Consider the following 25,617-nt stretch of genomic DNA (forward strand, 5'->3'; position numbering starts at 1 on the left):
AAGTTGCAGTGTTCATATTGTCACGTTCAAGTGCTGCAATCCACTGTACTCAGGGTTAAGCCCTACAATCTTACCGCATGCTTACAGCTGGCCAGTTGCTAGACTTTTGACACATTTGGAAAGACCAGATCATATCAGTCCTGGTTTTGCCACTTATTAGTGGTTATTATGTTTTAGAGCTGATCATAGCTGACCTAAAAAGAGAATGAATATTAAACTTATCATTTGTCAAGTTCCCAATGGAACGGCCTCCAAATGAATGATAACGTTGCTGGATGTGTAAATAGGCAACAATTTGCTAACACATTAACCAAGACAACTTTATAAGGTGATAATAAGTCAGTGTTGTGTTTTCAGCTTGTTAAGCTGCCTTCAAGTGGATAAAAGAACAAGTTATGCAGCATTAAGACTTTACTCACTAAATGTTAAGCACTTCATGGGCTGGCTCTTAACTTTATTGCAGATATTTTTCTTTATTGTAAGCCAGCGCGCAGTCTCAGACGCTCAGCCTTCTGAAGGTCCCTCACCTTTGGAACTTCCTGTCTGAGGCTTGAAGACTCGAAAGTAGAAAAAAAAAGCCTCTTATATAAAAAGCTGTATTTAACATTCTGAACATTGATATAGCAGCATGCAACAATTTGTAATGTAAAGATATAGTGGGGTGACTTTTACCTGGGCAGAGAATTAAGTCGCTCTTCCTCTGTGTGTGATGTTATCTGATCTTCTCCTGGCTTTGTTAACATTGCCGGGCTGGCCGCTCATGGTTTTAGTGCATGTTCGTGCACGTGCCTCACTGGTTCGCTCACGGCAGAGCGGACAGCGTCGTCCACCTTTAATATTGGCCTCAATTTCATTTTTACAGTTCCAGTAAACAGTTCCAGTTTGTTTTTGTGGATTTATTTCTGTTTTATTTGTTTGAGTTTGATTCTATTTCATTTAATTGCCTGATTTTACCTGTGTCATTGTTATAGTTTGTGGTATTCAAATCTTTTAACCAAAGTTCCTAATGTGAGGCAGCTTAACATTTCAATTTCAGTTATTTCATTATTTTGAAATCCCCCAATTCAGAACAAATCAACCAACAAACAGAGCGCAGCTCCTATATTGATGCTCCTGGAGATAAAGTAATACTTTTCATTGCCACCTTTCGGAAGTCGATATAAGCTGCAGCTCCTCTATTCATGCAGATTCACTTCTGAATAATGGAGGAGGGTCAGAATGGATGTAATTGATTTAATTTGAGCACAGAAAATGGAATTGATCTGTGAATAATGTGCTCCGTTTATGGTTGTGAAAATGGTGCTTCTCTGACCTGGATTCATTTGCGTCATAGCACAAGCCCACTGTGTGCTTCATAGAGCAAATATAAGGTGTTTCTTTTCACATCATATTCATTTAATGATAGGAATCGGTAGAATATATTTGTTCATGCATACATACTGAGTTTTACACAATGATGAAAAAACAATCACACTGAGCAAGCCTTACCACACCCACATTATATTTAATTAAAAAACGTCATGATTTTTCTGTCTTTAGCTACAATATGTACATCTCTTGGGTCATATGAATTGGTAGAGTAATTCAGTACATTACAACATATATATACATACCAATGATTACAACACAAATTCAGACAGAGGCGTGAAATGGTTTTCTGGTCACTTTCAAGACTGAAACCTCATGCTGAGGGACCTGAACACTGACGTTTTCTGATGAGAGGTTGATGCCTAGCACATCTAATGTGTTAGCACCCCCTTCAGTTAGAGCACAGTGTTCTCTAGTGTCGTCCAGTGCTTCTGCATTGAATAAGAAAATGCCCTAGTGCAAGAAAAAAATTCAAACGGTTAGGGAGGATGAATAGACTGAAAAAAACAGACACACATAAGGGAAAGAGGACTGTAAGATATGAAGTCGTTTAAATATTTTAGAAGCATAGAGGGAACAAGGTGGGTCGGACAGTAGCATCTTTATTTCATATTGCTCTCGATCCAGTCTTTGAAGTTGGCTACATGTGTGTAGACTGTGTAGAGGTCAGGATCACACTCCCCTAGGTCATAGCCAAAGCTCACCAGTCCCATGAGTCTCCACAGCCCTTTGCTTTCCCCCTGCACCTGCCTAAAGTTGAGAGAGAGCTTCTGGTTGTCGCTGACTTGGTTCTCAGAGAGGGCGGGGAGGACAAGGATTCCCCCTGTGTCAGAGGGACATATGTTAGAGGGTTCATAGTCCGGCTTGTGGCTGGCACAGAGCATATTGTCTGTGACGCTGACTGGCACGCCATTGCGAGCATACTGCCGCTCACAGGGGATTACATCAGCAAGGTGAACAAGCCCAACCCTTGCCCTTTCATCGGGACCTAAACTTGAATCAGGCAGTGGAGACCAGCCTGTCACAAGCCCTTGCCCAGAGGTCACTTCTTCTCCCTGGCTGTCAGAGAGGCAGAGGGGCAGGACCTTCTCCCCGATCCTTGCTTTGTCCAGTAACTTGACCACAGCTATGTCAGAGTCGAGAATATGGGGATCGTAGTTTGGATGGACAACAATGGAGGCCACCTAAAGGAGAAAGACATGGACTTACTGTGCAAGTTTGGTTTTAGGGTCATTAAAAGACAAGATCTGACGCTTACCCTCAGGTGTTGAAGACCTTTGTTTTCCCTGTGGTCGTCTCGGTACTGCTTCCCTACCACCACCTTGATCTTGGCAGCATCCAGAGGATACACCTTCCCCAGCTCTGTCACACAGTGGGCTGCGACCACCACCCTCTTTTGGTTCACCAGAGCCCCGCTGCACACCAGCTGCCAGTCAGTAGCCTGATTGTGGCTGCCAGTTCCTGCTTTAACGTCCCCCTTCGGGGACCCTGCCTGGCTATCTGCCTTGGTCACCTTGGTCCCAGCTCCGTTGGTGAAGCGGCGGTAGATGGCTGCCAGCCAAGGCCAGTGAGCCTCTGCCGGCCTCTCTGGGTCAAAGGTTGGATGCTTCCCACACACTGCCAAAGAGGAGGTGACGGGATGAGAGGACAGAGAGGGAAAGACCACAATCAAGAGAAGGGGCGGGAAAAGGAGTACAGGAAAAAATTAGACTCACACAGAGACAGTGTCAACACTTAGTGTCTTTGATTTCTTTCCCTTCTGAGGGCTTTTATTTTTCATGTACACATAAGCTTGCTGTCTTTAAGATTGTGTGCCAAAATGCAAAGCAGTGGCACAGAAAGAGACATTTAAATACTTAAAAGCCAGACAATCTTGTGAAATGTGAGAGTGACAAACTCTTGAACGTTTTATTAAATACAAGCTCTACGTAATAGATGGATATCTGTTTTACTTACCCTTTACAATATGTTCATGAAATGCACTACGAGTCTAACTCCAGGGCTTGTTAACATGTGGTAGATGTGTGCAGACCAATTTTATTAAAGGTAAACACAGCTCACAGACCCAACACTTTTCCAGTTTGGTATTAAGGCAGGATGCCCATGAAGAGCAGCCAGTTTTGTGTTTGCTGCAAAAAGTGTCTGGCCCGATGTGTTTTCCCTCCACTCTGAAGAATATTAACAGCTATTTTAAAGTGTTTAGGTCTGGAGGCGCAAAGGTTCCAAGTTGCCCACTCTGGGTGGATTAAGTCTCCTTAGTAACGTTTATATATATTGATGGGAAGGGAAGGTGTGATTGGATCTACTCTGCAGCAAAGCTGTCCCATCTTCTGCATAATGAATTCTTTTAGCCTTTTACATTTGAAGTTGTTGTTGTATTTTGTCCATTAAATTACAACCTGGAAGATGCCTTGTTTACTCAGAGATGCGGATCTTTTCAAACTCTCATTGCATCTATCTCACAGCTCAGCTGTAAATGTCAACAATTGGCTTTTCATTTTAGTAGCTTAGGGAAGCTACAGTGAGCAGGAAGGAGATAACTACAGCTGACAGTGACGCCTAAGAGATGGGTGACATTGTATTGTTCAATACCAGCATTCAGAGGCAGTAGTAATATTTTAAGAGAATTAAGATAAATGTCTGACAGATTGACTACATCATCATAGTGTATCCACATTTCATTGCTGATATGTGGGCATTAATCACAGTATTAAAAGGTGTTTGATTTGTGGGAGTGTGGTGGTTATTGCCAGCGGTCAGCCAACTAGTAGTTCTTTGCTGCCCTCACCTGGCGAACAGGACACATGACGCCCGCTCCACTTCCCAGTCTTCAAGCAAGTGCGGCGAGAACTGCCAGAGTGGTGGTAGAAAGAAGAGGCACACTCGTACTCTATGTGCGCGTAAAGGTGATGGAAGCCCTGGGGCAACTGGGAAAGCACTGGAGGACCTCTAGTGGGGCCGTCAGACTGGAGCAGTCGGCCCAGCCCAGAAGAGTAGAGCTTGTGCACAGGTGTCTTTCTGCGGGGAGAAGAAGAGGCCAGGGGTGTGTAGACATATTACCCTTAAGGTTTAGGTTGTGTAAATCCGTTCGGATGTGAGTACAAACACAAATGTACTGTATAACATTAGACTCATTGCTTTTAATTCTTCAGTCACTAAATAGCATAATAGTATACAGAACTTATGGACCTATGTTATATGATATAACGCATTGGTAAAACATACCTGAATGGTGCATGAGGTGGCAGAACTCTTTGTCTAACCAGCTCCGACACTTTGGGCTCCCGGCATGCTGCAAATAGATATTTATGAACACACATGGATACAACACATACAATACACATACCAAGGTCCGCTGTGATGTGAATGGAGAGACTGAACTGTGGGGATTTGTAGACTGACAGGAGAGCCATGTCGTTATCGGTATCACTGTCTGATATGGCATAGGCTGAGGGTTTCAGAAGTTGTAAGTGATGGGTATAATAAGGGTTAAAGGAAAAGTTAGATATTTTTGGAAATACACGTATCTGCCGTCTTGGCAAGAGTTAAATGAGAAGACCAGCCCTCATGTCTGTGCTTCAAACATGAGCCAGTTAGCTGAGCTCAGCATAAAGACTGAAAACGGGTAAAAAGCAAGTCTGTCTCTGTTCAAAGCTATAACAAATGCCTACAAACACCTCTAAAGCTCACTACGTAACAGTACTTTTGTTTAATAGGTACAAAAACAGAAGGGAAAAAACTAAAACATGTGCTTTGAGCCAGACTAGCTGTTTTGCCCTTTGTGTTAAGCTGCATGTAAATTGATCAGCTGAGTGTAGGTAACAGACAGACAAGAGTGGTATCAATGTTCTCATCTAACTAAGAGAAAAGAACTTCATTGAACTTGCTTTGTCTTTTATTCTTCGCTCTTTAATTCATGAGGAAAGTAGAGTCACAGACACATTGACCACTTTATCTTTTGGCACGAGCTGAAGAGCATCCAGACCAAAATTAATTACAACTAATTAACATAGCACTCCAAACGTTATGGATTATTGTACTGCACGATTTTTTTACCTATTAGCATTTCACGCTAGCATTTTATAACCCTTTACTATTACCTTTGGGCTACATCAACACGTTTGATGGCCTGACATAACGTGAGAGACTCATGACACGTCGTTAATTACTTACTCTGCGCAGTCTGCTGTACTGAATGTTTGTCCTTGGTTGTACTACCTTTAGATGATAGGCTAAACACCTTATTAGGAGGTGGTGTGACGGCTACATGCCCTGCAGAAATCAGTCATCAGTAGAAAAACAGTGACCAAACAGATGACAGTACCTCTGACACATAGAGGTTGTTTGCCACTCCAGGTACCATTTGGCTGGCAGGTACGTCGGGCATTACCACTGACAGCATATGAGTGGTTACAGAAGAACTCCGCTGTTTCAGGCTCCAGTCCAGGCACCAGTTGGTAGTAGCCATGGTAGAGGCGAGAGAGAAGTGGGCAGCTTTTCCCTACAGAGGGGGAGCAGACAGTAGGTGAGGGTGAAGACCAACAAGGAGCGGATGATATTCACTTTTATTTATTTTTTTCAATGACTTTCTCACCGGTGAAGCTTTGGTTGACCTCTTTCTCTTTTTCTTTGTCCCCCCTCTCCCTCTCCAACTCCTCCTTTGTTTTCTCAGCCGAATCCTTCTCTGTCTTGTCCTCTTTAATTGTTGGCTTTTCCTTTGGTTTCCCATTTTCCTTTCCCGCCCTGTACATGGTGTACTGTGTAATGTTTACTCTAGTGGGAAGGATTTTACTCCCCGGGTCTGGAGAACCTATGGTATTATTTTCCTTCTGTGTGTCTTTTGTATCATGTATAACGGTGTTGTTCTTTGTCATTTCCAATTCAAATATCTCCACTGTGTTGTCACCCTCAGCTATGATGACCGTTCTTATCTTGGTGTCATTCGGGCCGACTTTGTCCGAATCTCTTTTTCCATTCACCTGCTCCTCTTTTCTTTCCTTCTTTTCTTGTCCTTTGTCTTTTATCACAACTATTTCTGTGATATCTGTCTTTTCTGTCTCCAGGTTTGTGTCTGGGCTGCCTTCTTTTTTCTCAGGTGGCTTCCCAACCCCAGGTTCTATCATTTCAACTGTATTCAGGCTGTTGTCTTTGCTGCCTCCAGTGGGTTTCTCTGACCCAGTATTTCTTTCCTCTAGCTCTCCTTCATTCCCACCCTCAGACACAGTTTTCTCTGGAATTGTACCCGTATATTTATCTTCTCTGTCGACTGCTGTTGTATTGTCGTGCCCAGTGTTTATATCTCTCCCTCCAACGATTTCTTTTTCACCAGTTGTGTTTTCTTGACCTTTCTCTTTAGTTTCTCTGATATTATATAGTTTCTCATCATCTGTTTCGTTGACTTTTTCTGTCTTTTTTGCCTTGTCTCTGTCCTTTTCTTCTTCAGTGAGAGTATTATTCACTGTGGATACAGAACATAAAGAAAGATTATTACTTTGTTGTCAGTCAGCAGCTGATTTCAAATCTATTTTCTTTTTTTTAAGTTGGCTCGTCATGCTGAATGGCTCTCAGCACTGACTCGTTTTCTGATGACCTTATAAAAGACAGTGAAATGAGCTATATGTACTTTGCAATATTTGAAATGACTCGCCCATTCTAATCCCTGTTATTTAAGACACTTTGTCTGACCTTGGGTGCAAACAGGAGGAGTCCCACTCCAGGTGTTGTTAGGGAGGCAGGCTCTCTGGGAGCTTCCACTGAGTTCATAGGGCTGGTAGCACAGGTACTGTAGAGCAATGAGGACATCATTTGGTCCATAAACCAAGAAGTGGTTCCCATGTGTAGGCTTGGGTGGTAGAGCACAGACTATTTCCACTGGCACTGGAGACAGGAAAGGAAAATCAGGCTTTTAGTGGCTGCAAATTGTCCAATTTTCCGCAATATGCACCACCTCTAGGGCAGTATGCATGGCATTCAGAGCAAGCATGTGACACACAAATGACTTTCCCAGATCTCACATTTGAATTAAATGGCAAAATATGGTCTAATCACGTCATTATCTTACCACACTCTGGGGCAGGCGCACTCCAGGTGCCATCACTCAGGCAGATGGCAGTGTGGAAACCCCGCAGCTCTAAGCCAGGGTCACAACGGAAAGTGATGCGCGCCCCCGAGTGATGAAACAAACCCTCTGTGGATCCATGGGTGGGCACTGGAGGCCTGCGGCATCCAACCACTGAGTGGAAATACAGGCATGCACATGTTGTATTATTTTCCTGTTTTTTAACTAAAAGCCGGATCTTCCAAATTTGGACAAATAGGGGATTTAGGAAGCATCTTAATCATTCTTTAAAATATCAGTTTATTTAGTCTCCCTCCTATAAAAGACCTCAAAAATAGACCTTCAGTGAGTTTATTGCCTTCAGGTGTTTGCAGGTCAAACAGGTAACTCACAAACCAAAATCTCAGCTTTCAGACCTGCTACCTTAGAGGCTCATTAATGAGTAATTTCACCCATCGTGGTAAAGTTCACAGCAAGACTTGTACACAGGGCTTGTAAATGGGGAAGGAATAGATGCAATAAAGTAGTTTTAGTCAAACTGTTTTGTTTTCCAGGGTTGTAAAAGTGGATTGTACGGAGTGAGGTAGTAGAGATTGTTAATGTGGTGATGGAATACTGGGTGTAACTCAGTTACTTTGGCATTTGGTGTTGTACATTTTCTTTGTGAATATAGGATCAATTTCTTTAAGGCAAACTGCCTATGTACACACAAATGTTGTGGTACAGGACCGCGCCACCCACAACTGAGTTCGCAAAAACCCAAACACACATGTCAACACTGAGGTTATTCAGCCCTCTGTGTGAAATGAACCCTCAAGACGTTTTCTGTGTTGTTCATTTCAAGTTGGGTCCGATCCATGAAATGCTCTGTCCGTGGTTTGATAGCTCCAAACCAAGGAACCCTCCCTATCATGCGGTTTTGATGTATTTACCGACTTTGCCAACCAAAAGTTGAACAGTAAACTGTCGTTGACCTCTTTCGAATATGTTTTTTTCAAAACGTTGAAGCATTCTGGGGAGCTGTGGGCATCTTTGTATTGTGCATAAATGATCCATCTTCCTTGTCAGATTGTGTCCACAGGCATAATAAGATGAGTCATTGGGCTGAAATGCTAACATACTATATGCATAAAGACTCATAATGGAAGTAAATCATCATTCCTTTGGTTAATGCCTTGGAAATTATGTTGAACACTGCACTCCAAAACAGATCAGACTCAAGAATAGATTAAACTGTTCCAGAGAGAGAAAGGGAAATAAAAGATTTCCCATGTTGAGTTTCTACGATGATCTGAGGCTTACAACAGTTGACAGTTTGATTATTGGAGACATAAAATACAGCTGATGTCAGGTTCATACTTAAAATTCTCCATGTGACTCCAGGCAGAAATGTAGACTACATTTCCCCGACAAAATGTCAGACATTATTCCAGCTCTCATCCATTGAAATCAACAGCTGAGGAGTCCTCATGGGAACACAGATGAATGCACACTGTGCGGAATGAAACTCCTGCCTTTTTTACGGGTGTCTCCTCCAATGGAAAAGCTGGCTCATGTTATGGAAGTAGAATTGTTTCACCATTCGTTTTATTGACTCGTATTTAGCCCTGAAAATGACACCACAAGAAATAAGTGAGTAGGGTTAGGGGGCCTGTTTTTGTGGGATCTTAAGGGAGGTGTATTGGATGTAAAAACACAAGTTAGGGTCCAGACACCCATAAATAAAAGACCTTGTGGGCCAACCACACCCTGATTGAGCAGTACCCCACATAACAGAGTTGAGTAGCTCTGCTGGTATGTTGTAAATATTGACCGCACAGATTTAAGGCGGCATATAATGCAGAAACCAAAATGGTTGCTGACCATACGAATAAAAACCCAGTATTTTTGAACCATTTTTGGTTCATCATGTATTTTGTTGGTGCATTTTCCCCTTCTTTCTGTCCACAGAAGTATGACTTCATGCATTAGTTGGTTCAATGCGGCAAAAATATTTGTTAGATGGTCATTTGGATTTGCAGCCCAAATGTTGAACTGCTGACTGACCAAAGCTTTGACTTGGACTGCACAGACGGGGGAAGGCAGCTGGCCTGAGCCGAGTCCAAACCACAGACCTCTCCCATGTGACAGTGAATCACCGCCTGCCTCTGAGCAGCAACAACAGCATACGTTTATTGTAACTAGGTGTGTCTGATTTCAGATGAAAATTACAAAAGTGACTTTGAGATTTCGAAAGTGTCAATACAGTAAGACACATGTCTTTGACATTCCTGCGGAGATGGACAATTCAAGTCATGGCTACTATTCTCCCCTGTGATAAGAACTTGAAGGCATTTTTCCTTCCTTTTTTTACTACTGTAGAATCTTTAGTTATGTTACAAACTCACCATTTTCACACCTCCTGCCTGTATAGCCAGCCAGACAGGCACAGTGGTAAGTGTAAGAACTCTCCAGCACACAAGTCCCATCATGTAGGCAAGGAGAAGAGCTGCAAGCTGTAAATAGACAAGTGTGTGACATTAGGGTACAAGAAGAAATGTTGTATTTACTTGCAGTATGATGATAAAATATGTATGCCAAAAGGAATGGCTGCCCACATGAAGGGATTATTATCCACAGCTGGTGCCATTTCCATATGATCGTTAATTTCCATTTCTACACAGAATGCCTCTGTTTACTTTTACTAGATCTGGCTTAGCTGCTGGTAACTTATGAGTCTATGCATGTGAGAGACCTTGAGAATGAGGACATTTCTGGAAAGTAATAACATTTTGGTCAGCACAGGCTTTCTCAACGGGCCATTAGCAGGCTCAACACCCTGACGAAGGCTTTTGCCGAAACTTGTAGGTGTCAGTCACGCACTAATTATTCACTGGACTGTGAGTTCTTCTGAAACTTCTTTCTTGTTTCCATTTGTTGTGGCCCATTCCTCAAAAGAGCCCCGTTGTTCATTGAGCCTGACTTTATAAGTGACTTTTTATTTATTGTCTATGAAGCAAGGAATGACTGTTATTGGATAAGGACTTGGTTTTGGGTGTAAGGTTAAAATGAACCTTTTGATTTGGATTAGGAATGCATTACGTCACCAACGGTCCTCGAAAGTATAGAAATAAATTAGTAGTGCATAAATATAAACAGCAGTAGCAGTATTTCTGTTATTGTTGTTAAATGACAGTGTTATTCGACCTACCTGATCTCTCCTGGAAAGTGGCAAAGAATCCATCAAAATTCTTGTAACCATCAGACACAAAGAGGATGTGCAGACTGTGACCAGAGCTGTGAACTGGAGCCGGTCTGTTGTTCCCACAGAATCGAGCAATAACACGCGAGTCGATGCTGTCACCGTCTCGGACCTCCACGAAGTCGTAACGACAAGATTGGTGAAACTCCAGACTCATCATCATGAACCTGTTTGAAAGACGACGAGTGTACAAAAACACACAACGTGTCTTACGAATGAACTTCTTATTTATAAAACAGTTTTAAAATACATTTTCTACATTAAATGCAACAAACTAAACTAGGCGTCATTGGATTTTTGTCAACCCACAATTTATGAAGATGGTGACATGAAGCAAACTGACTGAATCTTTTGGTGTAAAAGTTTCTGTTGGGTTTGTGCTATATATGTGCTGCCCTGGATAATGACCTGTGTTCCCTGGCATCGTGGAACCGCGCTTTAAAATCTTCAGCCAGCAAACGAATGAAAAGTCATATCAAGCATTGCTATCCAATACATTAAAGGTGATTTGCTCCACTATTGCGTAGCTTACTGTTGTTAAGGGTGTGTGAAATAAGTCTCATTTTAAGGTACCACAGCAGTTAAAGATTTAAATTATTATGATTTCATGTAGAAAATATAAGTGGAAGTTAAGCTGTTCGCAGCAGCAAATATTAAAGGAAAATAGTGAGCTGAGGTCTTGACTAAGACAGGTATAGGCAAGTAAAACCACATTATAACCATACACACACATTATACTACACTAACTTGTACCAACATTATATGAGCTTAGATTAAATATTTGAGATAATATTATTGACACTTGGCAGCAACATCAAGAAACCCTCATCAGATGCCTATCATTAGTTGTGGCTTTGGTAGGTTTTAGAGACATCTTAGGAATTCCCCCCCCTTATATTTAACAGATTGTTTATCTTTTAGCACTAATTATGTGCCTATTTAACAGTTTTAAGTGCACATATAAATGCCACTACATTTATGTAATTGGCAATAATAAGGCTACTGCTGATAGACAACAATACATTTCCAGTCTAATTTAGCATCTCGTTATTGCAGATCAGAAGATGTTAATTTAATATCTCTAAAATATATTCATGAATGCTGAACAAACATGTTGATTGCACATTTCCAAAACAAAGCAGTATGACTGATTATTGGTGATTATTGGTATGAAAGTTCTAGGTATTGTGTGAATGTTTCCAAAAGATTCTTGGTGTGCTTTAACACAGCCAGGACATCCAGAAGGAGCGGCTTTGAGGCCTGATTAAATGTGAATCTAAGTAAGTGCAATAGCTGTTAGGAGAAATGTACATAGCCTTGTGAGTCATGAGCTGTTTGATTCAGTTACAGTCAGAGTGTGAGAGGACTTCCAGCCGGAATAGGGAAAACACAAAGGAGTCTCCTTTCTTCTTCTCTGTGATTTCAGATGTAATCTCCTTGGCCTAATATTGGAACGGACATGAATGACTGATACACTTTATACAATACACTGGCATGCTCCCAAATCCTCTAATATTACCCTTTATCACAGACCCTTGGGTCAGAGAAGCTTAGTCTAATAAGATATAAAGTAATGCTAAATGTTAGCCTGCAGCAGCTCCCAACAAGAATGCCAGCTGTAATTCAGATGTGTTCCCTGTGATGTGAGTGTACTGCGAGCCACGGTAGTTAAAGAAATACAAGAAAACCCTAATTCCCCAGTCTCTCAGGCACAAACATAGAACTTTCCATTAGTCTATCTCTGAGCACAGCAGCTCTGTTTCATTTAGCGGTTTTGTTTATGTCAGAAAGGACATAAGAATATGACGTATAAATATTAGTCATCTCTATATTGATGTTGGTAAGACATGTAATGCAAAACTGTATATATATATAGTGGAAAAACCTTCTCTAAATGTCTGATTACCGCACGCTCAGCCTGAATCTAACTGTATGGAGCTTTTGTTCTGCTAAATCCCTGCCCTAAGGCTGGCCAGTAAAATGCTGTAAGAGTAATGAAGAGAATGACAGACAGAGAAAGTTATCACAGGACTGAAAAGCAATAACTTTCCCTAAAAAAAAGCAGGTGTTGTGGTTTCCAAATTTTGCTGTAGACTTGTTATCCGTTCAGGACGCACGTCTTGCACAAACTGAACTGAGTGGAAATTCAACTTAAGCAGGTCAGCCAATAATAACTATTACAGATGGCCAATCCCTAAAAGTAATGCTTTAATGCCAAATGAAACTGAAACAGAAGTTTGCAATATTCTTCAGTGTCTCACAGGCCCATAATATGTTTGTGTCCTGAGGTCAATAAATCAACTATTCATTCTTCACTTGATCGCTATGAAACCTTCCCCGTGGTTTTATAGGGATTCTTCCTTTGAAAGTAGTTCCAATGAAAACTGAAAACAGCGAAGTATTCAGATTATTCAGAATAATGTTGAATCATTTAATATAATTATTAGCCTAGGACCACCAATCGAACCTGTGGGTTTACCCATCACGCTTTGTGATAAGGCAAAAACAACTATTACCAGTGAATGTTATCACGAACCTTCCCGATGCAACCCAACTGATGAGGTCTGATGACACAGGCAGGTAAATGAGGATCAGTGAACTATAACTACTGCAGCTGAGGGGAAATGGTCTCACCTGAGCTCTATAGTAAAGGGACGATCCACCTGGATGGTCCACTCACATCGAGCATTGTTGGGGTAGCTCTCGAGCACCAAGTGGCCCTGCCGTTTACGGATCACACCCCCACACTCTGAAAGACACATGGGAAAGAATTCCATTTTGGAAAGTTGGTGTTCTTTAAATTTCAGCGACTGTGAATTACAGCTTAATTATTATTTTGAGGGGCTACATTCAGCTGCTTTGGTTACCATTCAATAGCAAATACATGTAAGTTTCCAAACTGTAAAAGCCCAGTGTAGTGCTCAGCAAAATAAAGAAACACAAACACAATACGCACAGGGACAACAAGGCGTTCAGCAGCCTATACAGGTTCTGCTTTTAATTAAATGTATGATTGTTGTTTCCTCAGGCAGAATATTAGCATATTGAAAAAGCTGTAGTCCGTGTCCATTACATGTTAAATTGTTTTATGGGACTCCCGATAGTTGACTCTGACTTGTCACTCAGCTCCTTGTGGAAAAACCTCCGGGGCATATGGCAGCCTTCCAAGCTGGCATAGTTGTCCCAGATGAGCATAAATCATCAGGGAAGGAAAGAATACATGCACATTGTATTCATTTCACGCATAGAAAAAAAAGTTTGACAGCAAAAGCCCTATAGGATCTGCTAATTGGGGGAATGAAGAAACTTACTCATGCAATCTCCACCAGACCAGCCAGGCCGACACTCAGCGCAGTATTTTCCAGCAATGAAGAAGTCATCCCTGGGGCCCCATGTCCCGTTGTTACATCGCTTACAGTTCTCAAATATACTGCAACCTGAAAGAAAGAGAGCCCGAAACAAAATCACAGTAAAGTAATTGAAGAGTCAGGCTGACGGGTCAAAAATAAAAAGGATGCAAACAATTCAGATCAAGTCTTTTAAAGGGGCTGTTCTTGTTTTGTCAAAATTGGGAACATTTTCCCTACATGGCTTGAGCCATGTCACCAACCTTCATCAGACCGCTGCCATGTTTCCTTTTAATCAACTCTGTTTAAATCATTATGCTCATCTTTCACTACAAAAGAACACACAAACATATTAGTGCTTCCATATATACAAATGTGGGAAAAAGTCCATAAAATGGCTTCCTGGGAGGAAGGATTTTAACTAAAGAAACTGCTTTTTTGAGTTTAAGAGTAAAATGGGATTTACATGTATCCATTTTATTTTGAACAGCTGTTTTCTTTTACATTCAAGCTGAGAAGAAAACATGACATACTTCTACAGGCGGATGGCATGTAAGAAAAAAACATAAGGGATGCAAGAGTTTCGATGCAAGAGCTACAGCACATGTGTGCAAACATCTCCAAGTGATTATATTCTCACATACTGTATATGCACACCTGTATTTCTTACGATGCCCACATGTCTGAGTACAAACACACATTTTTCCCCCCATTTCATTCATAAATCACAGTTCAAAGTATGATCATTTATTCCTGAATCATCAGGAGTCTTGATCATTCAAGAGGAGTCTGCCAGAAAGTCAAAAAAGAAGGAGCCAATGTGAAGTTGGCCTGTAAACAAATTATATCCGTCACAAATATTTCCAGGCTTTCTGTCATACTGCTTGTAATGCTACGGTGCAAACAGCTGTGCAGTTGACCGACATCGCTTTGTCTTACACTGCAGATATTAGTTAAAGACCAGATCAGCAGATGTAGACTTTACAAGGAGAAGGCCAACTCTTTATTCTGTTCCAGGAAAACAAGCTTGCAACGTCTCACAAAATTGAAGCACTCATTCAAATCATTCATTCAAACTCATTCGAACATTTGGAAGGGTTTTACCTGGATGGATGATGCAGGGGTCGCACTCATTGATGGAGTTGCGACAGCAGGGCACTGCATAGCCCACCGGCGTCCCCTGTAGGGGGCATTTACAGCGGATCACATCATACTCGCAGCAGCCTCTACACATGACGTTCCACTCTGGGCCCGGGCAGTGGTTGTACAAATACCTGTAATCTGAAAACGACAATACGTCAGGGTCAGCAGCTCAATCAAGCAAGCAGGGAACACATGTATGTTTACGTAAGCATCATATACATGTGCTGACAAATAGATGAAGACAAGTCAAACATGGAGAAAATATGACAAATGTAATGGTTGGCCTTGTGAGCAGACACGGAGGTTATGGTCAGCAGAAGCCAGAGCAGCAGTGGAAGGATGGTGAGTAATGGTGTTTGTGTGTGCTGCTGCTCTGCACTGGCTTTATGGTTATTTCCACTGCCATATGGTTGCAAGCTCATAGGGGTTGGCAAGTCTCTCAGTGGTTTACCTCCTCTGTATGTTCTCATACTACATTACATCAGACGACATGCCACAATGGTAAAGTCACTGTCGCAGAAATCACAATCAAAATCAATAATCCGAAAGGGCTTCCTCTTTGCAAAGTTCTACCAAATAGATGGAATGTTTGATTGGACTGGAAACCAGTGAGTCAAGGACTTTTGAGTCGGAGCGGTTATGTAACAGTGGATTTAAAAGCTGAAACAGACAAGTGGAAATTCTCTTGTGGCAGATGTGGACGGAGTACTAACAGAAGCTGCACTTTAAACTTGGCAAATCGTTGGTGCAGCATTTTGAACGTACGCTCCTCTGAGCCCTGCAATCATAACTTCTCTGCCCTCAACCCTCCAACCATTTACTGTTCCCTGACACTCCCCCATCTAAAAGCACAAAGGCACACTTGTTTTTATTTGTAATGCCTTAGCTGCACACTCGAGCTATTTGTTGTTTGTATGACTTTTGTGAATCTAAAGAATCTAAAACACAGACACACAAAAGCAAAAACGATAAATCTCTCAGTGATAGTTTGCAGACGGTCGAGGAGAAGCATAGATGTCTTGGAATGCTGTGAGTCGTCCCTGCTGCCCTTCCACATTAATGATATCATAAATTGTATCTCAGTCCAACTGCAATCTGGCTCATTCTCCTCAGCTATTTCTCCGAGCAGACACAGTGAGGTTTGACAAACGCAGTGACATTAATCAAACAGAGAGCAGGTTGTGCAGTGCCACTAGTTCAACTTTAAGGACAGAGTTTGTCCTTTTATAAAGTCATTGGAGTCTTTAGCTATTTTATGATTCCTATCAGTTCCTTGCGTCGGTCATTTATGTTTTGATAACGTGGGCTCAGATAAGATTTGTAAAATAACCTTAAAGCTCAAATGTTCAGCAAGCCAGTGACAACCTGGGGTCTCTTTTTGTGATGGCGTGCGATAGATCTCAGGACTATAATTCAATGTAACTCAAATGTTATTGGACCATGGCGCCCGAACGGACCAGTTCATTATGCATTGCCCATGCTGTCAAATAAACCGCAATGTTTTCTTGTGGCAAAAATGTATTTAAACTTACAACCCCTAAGCTTTGGTTTTTTGAAGCAAAGCTGACGTTCTTGTTTATTTTAGCTCGGTTTGCTTCCATGAGGCACAAAAGGAGAAGCTCATAGTTTCTGTTGACATTTTGATTTTTGTGGATTTCTTTTGACCAAGTGCGAGAACCACAAACATCCATGGTATGGGCATGGCCTGCGTGTTTAGAGAGATGTCTGTTGAGAAAAGAAAAGCACATTACTGTGAGTACAAATATGACAGGGGCACACCAAGTCAAAACCTATCTTTCCCAGAGCCACTTAGTATTTTCCTCAATATATTTAGCTAAAATCAATTTAAAACACATAAAAAAGTCTAGCCCAAGCTGCTAGATTAGCATTGGAGTCCTATAACATTGTCAGACTCACGGTCGCCTTTATTACCTACGAGTAATTTGACCGGCAACAGTTCAGTCAGAGATTCGGGTGTGTTTCCCCCAGTAGCGACTCGAGCCACTAGCCTCAAGCAGAGATGAGGAGCGGGCTACAGAGGTCTGGTAAACTCACTTCTATTCAACTCCACCAGATTTGTTTATTTATTTTTTTCATTTTCAGACTTGTAATCTTTGTCTCAAGAGACATCCCTCGATGAATCTGAATTTATCAGATTTCGTGCAGATCCCTCTGCAGCCACAAAAGGCTTCATACGATGTTGTTTTACACATATGAAGGAGTATTCCCCCTCCACCTAATTCAGTGGAGTTCCCCTTTTATCTGGCACTTCACCCAAAAGGGAAGACGAAGCTACATGATTATGAAAAAGGTTGAAGCTGCTAATTGGTTTATTTCAGTAGCTTGACTTTGTTCAGTGGAGTCCAGGAGTCCATCCAAACTCTGGCTTTGCTTTCATTCAATAAACTTCAATAAAAATGCAGTTGCAAGCAACGACCTTTTCACCAACTATGACTGTTTGTCTGATTGCAATATGACCTGCCACATGGGGATCGAGAGGTGCCGACACCATCTCCTCTCTTTGTGGGACAGCTTTGCTGCGTCCTTGCCGAGGTTTGTGAAGAACGCTGGCTGGAGAGACTGTGAAAGCTGATTTATAGGACATGAACTTGAAAGGGTCAGAAAAACGTTATGAGCTGGTCCGGTAATGTCATTACATGGTTCACTGCTGAGTGTCTTGTCTTTAGATAGAGGAAGAACATCCTGTTAGCTGCCCTCTGTGCACTTAATTTGAAGACCCTGATTTACAGCGGAATAGAACAGATCTTTATGTGTTGACTTTGGGTCGGTTATTCATCTTCTTTCTCACCCCAGACAGTGACATGAAATAGCATTTATGATAGGATTAGTTTCCATATTCCGCAAGCTGTTTTCTTAAAGCTCCTGGGGTAAATAAACACAGGCAGCAGCGTTTTTAGTGTCTATTCTCTGTGAATGGATTCGGTTTGTTGACCTTCATTTCTGTTATGTTTTTCTCTGAAGCGTGACTCCGAGGTTTCTCCCCCGGTGCTGGACGCATGCTGGAATGCATCTACTTTTCTGGAAGGCTATCCCGTCTCCTTAATACTTGTTTACTGATTTACCACAATGAAGATCATTTTTACATAACTGTGCTTTAGCTTGCGCCGTGGCATTTTGGATTTATGCAAGCATTAGTACATGCATGAGCTGGCCTTCAGCGTTTGAGCTCTAAGCTTAACAAAAGCACTAAAACTCATTTTGAAATTGTTTTTGGACCAATGTATGTTTTTGCAAACCTGTGAAAAAAATGGCATGAACATGCAAATGACCCTCCATTCATCATTATGTTCCCCAGACCTGTAATTTAAGACTGTTATTGTGCTGTGTGCTCCTGGCTAATGTGTATGTAATCACAAACTGGTAGTGTTGACAGTTGTCAGAAATGTACTGTAACAAGTGAGAAATTCATCCCACTACAAAGGGTGCTTCCTTGTTGTGCCTCATAGCTGTCTAGCATCCTTTTAATCCAACCTGTCTTTTGGTATATGTAATAACAGCACACACATAACTAATATTTTGTGTAAGAGAGAGGGCACCAGTTCAAACACAGAAAATCACAAAAGGGTTTTTTCCCCCCTCAGTTCTGAAGCTATAAGCGTGCAGATTTGTGTGCGTCTTGTTTTGCTTTTCTGGTCTTATGTAAGTGGTATCTGCTTATTTTCATTCCAGATGTTGAGCTCCTCAATATGTCAAGCAAGCAGAGAAATGAAAATAGCAATAACACGGGAATCACAGATCGCCTGGTGTTGACCTGTGTACTCCCACCCAATAAGAAGCTCGACAGACAGCAGGTTGTTAGACGGCATGTGTCAGCCGCTCACCTTTGATGTGAATCAAAGAAAACTCACCTCTTCAAGAAGTACTACCCTGAGCCTTCCACTTAGCACCTATTGTATTCGTATTAGTTTGTTCCTGCACTGTACGTTTGCTCTAGTTTATGCTCTTAGATACTTGTTTAAAAAAGGAGATGCACTTATGACTTCTGGTGACTAGTAGTTCTCTTGAATACCGATGTTGAATACACTTATTGTAAGTCGCTTTGGATAAAAGCGTCTGCTAAATGACTGTAATGTAATGTAATCCAGAGACTGACGTCATTATTACTGGGGCAGACTAGATGTGGTCACGGAAATTGCCGCTAGTCGTGTGACCCTGCATCTGAATTTACTGCCTTGCTGGCCCGCTAACCAGTGGAGAGCCACAGCAAACTCCGACTTCTGCCAAGATCAAACTATAAAATGTCCACGTTGTTGTTCTGTTTTACATATATATATATATTTTACCTTAGAAATGTATTCTGTCCAAATGTAACGGTCACAGATAACTCACAATTGTTCCACCCTTGGAAAACCATCACTATTGATAAACGGATTCACTCGAAATTCTCCTTGTAAGTGACTCATAAGCCCGCGTCAGCTCTGAAACTGTGCCAGCATTTTCTGGAAGCAACTTCCTCTGTACTAAATAAAACCCAAGGTCAGTATTTTGTTTTGTTTTTTTGCATCAGCATCAACTGTAGGCTCCAGTTTATATTTACAGGCAAGTGCTGCGCCCAGAGATTCAAATAACTTCAGTTATAATTTGATATAAACTGTTGAAAGAAATGCAGCTTGCCACAGTGTCTTCTGTGGCATTTAAACCAGTTGTTGTCTAGTTTGTCATATCCTTGCTCACTTCTCGGAAACTGCATCTTATCAGTCTTCTCTCACAGCCGTATCACAGCTAAGCTATTTTCAACTCCGAACCAAGCTGAGGAGCCAAATGTGGAGACAATTTTAGCGGAGCCCAGTGAGAAGATGGGTTCAACATGCTTATCAAACACAGCACAATGCTGTGGCTGTGTCGCCTACATTGGACATGTAGTAGCTCCATTCTGCAGGCTTTGACTAAGTTATATAACAGTTCAACATTTTGGGAAATATGCGTATTCTCTTTCTTGGTATCAATCTTCTCAGCAAGAAAGCGACAAGTCCTATTTTCCAAAAATGCGGAACTACTGCTTTTAAGTTCAGCTCACCCAAAAAACAACTAGTGGTATATAGCAATAAAGACAGTGTCAGTTTTATTTGACCATGCTGCTTTACATAAGCCTCGCCACAACATTAAGTCATACTTGTTCCTTGCCAGAATTAAGTGGGAACTCGTGTCAGAAAAGGTTTCCTGTGAAGAAAATGACAGGTTACAGTATATATCTACTGAATAAATAGTTTCCTCCTGACAAAATGGTGCTTATTTTATGCTGATGTATCATGGAAAAATAGTTGTTTTTACAGCAGCTGTGAGAGCTTGTGCTGCGCATGTATGTGCCAGTGTACAATTCCTTCTGCCTACTGCCCACAGCAGCTGTCTGGTATTTTGAGGTTGGAGTGATTTTGCTATCGTAGAACGGGGAAACTCCCAGGGGAGCTCTGTGGGCATTGCGTATCTGAATGTAGCCTGATGCCCAGCGCTGGTCCCAGTGGTCATCCTGGAGATTTGCTTTAAATAAACTTCCCTTCGCTAGGAAACCACAACCCCAATGAAATATCCTTTTTACTCTATTACCCACTATGTTGAAATGGTATGAACACGCACCAATATGGTAGTCTGAGATTTGCACTTTTCCTCTCGGCACTCAGCTCCTCAACTTGGAGTGAACTCTTGAGTCTGATATGACGCTCGATTTTTCCAAATGCTCATTCCGAGGACATGTTTTGATTCTTGTAACGAGTCAGGATTTCACTTTCTCCAATGGAATATGCTTTTTTACATGTGCTAGCCTTGGCCTTTGTTTCTTACAACACACTACCCAGTAGCCCTGACAACTTCCCAGTGAACTTTAGCTAAACACACTATGAGGAGAGTGGGTCAGAAGAACAGGACATCTCAGGATGCAGGTGGGTGGAGCATCCTAAACAGGAAGCCTTACATAGATCAACAGTGCCTCCAAAACAATGCCTCAACATGCACAATGCACAAACACAAGCGTACACACACACACACACACACACACACATAAACAAAAACAGACATGTCCACAAAGTCAGGATTTTTACGTAAACACCTTGCTCTACTTGAAGAAAAGGAAACTATTTTCGATTGCTCAACAGAAAAAAACACTCATCATCTGCTGATGATGCATGATTAGAGACAAGCCGTGCTGAGAGTGACTCAGCTGACAACAACAAAAGAGGGCAACTATCCCAGAGAGAACTCTCTTAGTCAACACAGCTTTCCGCAGCTGAGCTCTGCCCAGCCCGTTGCCACATTCACCACCGTTACAAATTGAAGATTATTTTACCGCCCGGTAACTGTGGGGCGAGCAATCAACAGAGGGCAAAGGTTTAGTGAGGAGTCTTGGAGATGGTGTATGGTATGCTCATTACCACAGCCAGAGTGATTGACGTAAACATGACTCATGTCTTCCTGCAGCAGTTCAAGTGGTCACCCAGGGTAAACAGGCCGAGACGAATCTCGGGGAGAGCACCCTTTAGCACTTAAAGAGAAGCTCTCACACAAAAGGGAACGCGTGCCAAGATTCAACACCACTATTAGGACTCTAACCGCCTCGCTTTACCTTAAGGAATGTGTTGCCACAGCCTACTGGTGCTTCTTATATTTAAGAGCAGAAAAAAACAATCTGACTTTCATTTTACACAGAGCACAACTGCAATGAGTAGAAAGGAAGATCACAAAGCCCCTTTTAATAGGACAATAAACAAACCCTCACAGGAATGCCTCACTCTGTAGCTCAGAAACATGAGTTGTTAAGTCAAAGATTGCAGAAACAAGTCAGCGCCGTTTTTCTTTGCAGTGTCTGTACATCACTGTCTCTCTGTGGGTCTTCTTTTACAAGCCCTGCTGAGTGCTGCTGTGCTCTTAAAGGATAGAAGGGAAGAGGGGATGGAGGGAGTTGCTGATGCCGGCTTTTTGAGAACAAAGAACATAAACCAAGAGGCCGTGCCAAACATAGAGACAGAGAGAGGGAGAGAAAGAGCGACAGCGAAGCGGAACTCTTTGCCAGTCTCTTACCGTAGGGCCAGGCTGTCCCTTGAGGTAAGGAGATGAAGAGTGAGATGAAGAGGAACCAGCCCTCCTTCCATGAGATAAAGGTGGAGGTTCCGGGGATTGTGTGGATGCCCCTGTGGGTTTGCCCCAGCTGCAGTCCCCGTCCCGCAGACAGCATGCTGCAGTCTGGAACTCTGTTTACTTTCTGAACTCAGCTGACATCACCTTCTCTTGGCCCTTCAGTCCTTCCCTCCCCCTCCTCCCTCTCTTTCTCTTTATCTACCCCTTCTTTCTCTCTCTCTCTCTCTCTCTCTCTCTCTCTCTCTCTCTTCTTTTTGGCTTCAGGTTACAGCCCAGCCTCATGAGGAGTTCCACTTGCAGGTCTTCCAAAAACTCCCCTTGCTCCGCTCAGAGGACGACGTCACTGCTCTTGAATGAATGCAGGCTCCAACGATTTATGCTTAATTTCCAATGATGTGGTGATAGCATTTGTGTCTGCTTCACTGCTTATGTGTTCATGTCCAAACAAATCTCGATGTTGGTGTTATTCAAGTTTTTATACACTTTTCTAAGCTTGAAAACAGCAGCAGTTTGTAGTCTCAGAATGCAATGTGTGTTAAACAATAATAATACATTTATTTTGTATAGCTCTTTAAAAAGTACTCTAAGACACTTTACAGAAACAGAAACAATAGAAGTAATAACGCATTCAGTAGGTTATTATTGTAAGTTTAGAGGAATATGTTATTTTAAAAAATACTCTTATTTGCTGTCTTGCCAAGAGTCAGGTGAGCCAATTGATAGCACTCTCTGTGTACACTGAAGCCATGAGACTGTTAGCTTAGCTTAGCTTAAAGACTGGAAACAAGGGCAAAGAGGTAACAAAATGTGCCTACCAGGACAAATCTCTATCTAGAGTAAAAACAACAGTTTGACATTTTATGTATATATTTGAAGCAGACTATTTTGTGGTTAGGACTAGGAATTTTGTTAGTTTTGGACGGAGCCAGGCTAGCAGTTTCCCCCTGTTTTCACTCTTTATGCTAATTTCAGCTAACAGGATCTGGCTCCAGCTACAGACGGGAGAGTGGTATCAATCCTCTCATCCAACTCTGGGCAAGAAAGCCAATAAGCACATTTTCCAAAAATGTCAAACTATTCCCGTGAAACAATATACACGAAATGCGGTATTTTTCCCCATCTATGTTGCATCTGTTTGGTGCATTGCTAATGTTATCTTGCAAATTAAATGGTCGAACGTTGTACCCTTCAGTACAATCCTGCTTTCAAACGTGAAGACTTCAACAACAGAAAGGTAGCCAGTGTACACAGTTGCCCAAGATACTTTTTTACAACAGTTGTTATTTTGTATTATGGGTGTGTTTTATTTCAGCTGGATACAGCACTGGAATTAATTCATATGTTGTTCTTTGCCCACTGGGACTCCAAGCTGCATGCGAGAGCTAGCAGGGAGTACAGATCAAACAACTCAGAGCCGGAGAATCAAATATCCAAAGCCGTTTCCTAAAACAGCAGGATATAGACATGAGCAGTGCTACAGTCTGTGTGTGTGTGTGTGTGTGTGTGTGTGTGTGTGTGTGTGTGTGTGTGTGTGTGTGTGTGTGTGTGTATGGTAGGGAAATTAAAAAACAGAAATCAAGAAGGTTCATGCAGAGGATAGAGGAATTAAGACACACAGGGAGAAAAGTGGCAGGAAAAAAAGGAAATCAAGGAAGAGAGAGGGAGAAAAGGAAATATTGTCTGCCTGTCTGCGCTTTCTATTACCCCTTTCACCACCTCTCTACTCTATTTGTCCAGATGCCTAATGGTTTATTATGTGAAACCCAAGGATCTCAGGTTAACGGGGACACTGGTTTCGTATTTGCAGTCAACTCTGTCAGCTGAAGAGACTGTAGACATGTTTTTTTGTATTACATACACAGAAAAAGTGTTCCATATATTTGTATTGTACATTTACACACTGTTGCACTATTTGTTGTAAATATATAGTATATACAATTTTAGTAGTGTACAGTAGTAACTGTGATAGTATTAGATGGGATTTTTTGTTGTTTTAGTGGGATTTTTCCAGAAATGTATTAGTTCTCCAACATTCAGAGTCTACAATGAGTACGGGAGGTGAATACAACTTCCACGAAACATCACTGTCCTGTGAAACCATGTGTCTCCAAAATGTACATTTTTCATGCGCGAGGATAGACAGCTTTGTGGGAATTCCTTTTTTCCAGATAGTCCAATGGGATTTTTAATGGTTTAGTCATCTTAAGAAGTAGAAAACTTTTCTCAACTCACAAAGGATTTCTTGCAGGGCTTTTAACACCAAACACACACAAAGAGCATCCAATGTGATTCTGTCATTGACAGCAGTGTTGGAGTTTGATTTATCATAATAGCACCATCGATTATATCCATTTGTTTAAATACATCTAAATGTTTGAAACTCACATATATGACATTGGCAAATTGAGAACTAGTGTACAAATATTGTGGTCTGAATGGGTCAACATACAGCCTGTTTGCCTTGTAGAAAAAACAACAGAGAAGGCGTAGCAGGTGCATGGTAAGGCTGGCTTTACTACTAACGAGGCATAGCAGGTGTATGGTGAGGCTATCATGGAAAAGGCAAGCGAAGGCCGCTGGCGCTGTGAGAAGAACAGCTGGGCTGTGATAAATAAGAGTCGCGTTATGCTCGGCGGCATCAGGAAAAGGCTTTCAACTCCCACTAGAAAGATAAATCTGACCATGACACATTGGCACATGCAATACACACATTAGAAACCATACGGACATAACTCACACCCACATGACAGGAAAAGAGACACACCTGTGATTTCAAAGGAAAAAGAGCTTAAAAGGGCAAAAGCCACACTATATAAGACTATGTAAGAACAGAGTAAATCAGTCATTTTACGGAGAATGACTCGGGTTGTGTCTGATTCCAGTGCGTTCTTCAAAGATCATCAGGACACCAATAGGTATTAAGTATAGAATAAGAATAGAGTTGGGGAACAGTATATAGTTTAGACTTCATCAACTGGCCCGGTCTGAACTTCTTTCCCACGACAGGAGTCAGAAGTTAAGGCAGTGATAATGTTAGAAGCTGATGTGAATTCTATCCCTGAAGTCTCAGACAAGCATTGCAGAAAAATCAAGATACTGATCAAGATACCACTATGTTATAGGATTAATATTATCATTGTTTACAGTTGAAGTTCATAGGATCCTACTTAGCTGATTTGTAAGATCAAGTGCTGCTTATTATTTTGCGCTCTACCTCACACAGACTTTATCTTCTTGGTCTGAAATCACAGTTACACATTCAGTTTTTCTGAAAAATTCAAAAACGACCAACATTGGGGACTTGTTTGTCACTGAACATCGACAGAATAATGTCTGACAATGGATGCCACATCACAAAACTCAATATTACA

The 25,617-nt window shown here is 41.7% G+C and overlaps 1 protein-coding gene across 1 annotated transcript; it reads right to left on the minus strand.

The window, feature by feature from the left end:
- Positions 1-1,523: 1,523 nt before the first annotated feature.
- Positions 1,524-22,343, minus strand: pamr1b (peptidase domain containing associated with muscle regeneration 1b; the record flags this gene model as incomplete). Its single annotated transcript, XM_079163601.1, has 14 exons — positions 1,524-2,552; positions 2,627-2,985; positions 4,157-4,386; positions 4,594-4,660; positions 5,693-5,869; positions 5,963-6,826; positions 7,054-7,245; positions 7,430-7,600; positions 9,814-9,921; positions 10,617-10,834; positions 13,302-13,416; positions 13,979-14,104; positions 15,119-15,295; positions 22,190-22,343. The coding sequence occupies 14 exons, from the start codon at positions 22,341-22,343 to the stop codon at positions 1,971-1,973; spliced, it is 3,540 nt and encodes a 1,179-aa protein (XP_079019727.1). The 3' UTR covers positions 1,524-1,970.
- Between the last annotated feature and the right edge of the window lie 3,274 nt (positions 22,344-25,617).

The sequence above is a fragment of the Pholis gunnellus genome (assembly GCF_910591455.1).
Source record: "Pholis gunnellus genome assembly, chromosome: 7".
In the NCBI taxonomy this organism is placed as follows: Eukaryota; Metazoa; Chordata; class Actinopteri; order Perciformes; family Pholidae; genus Pholis; species Pholis gunnellus.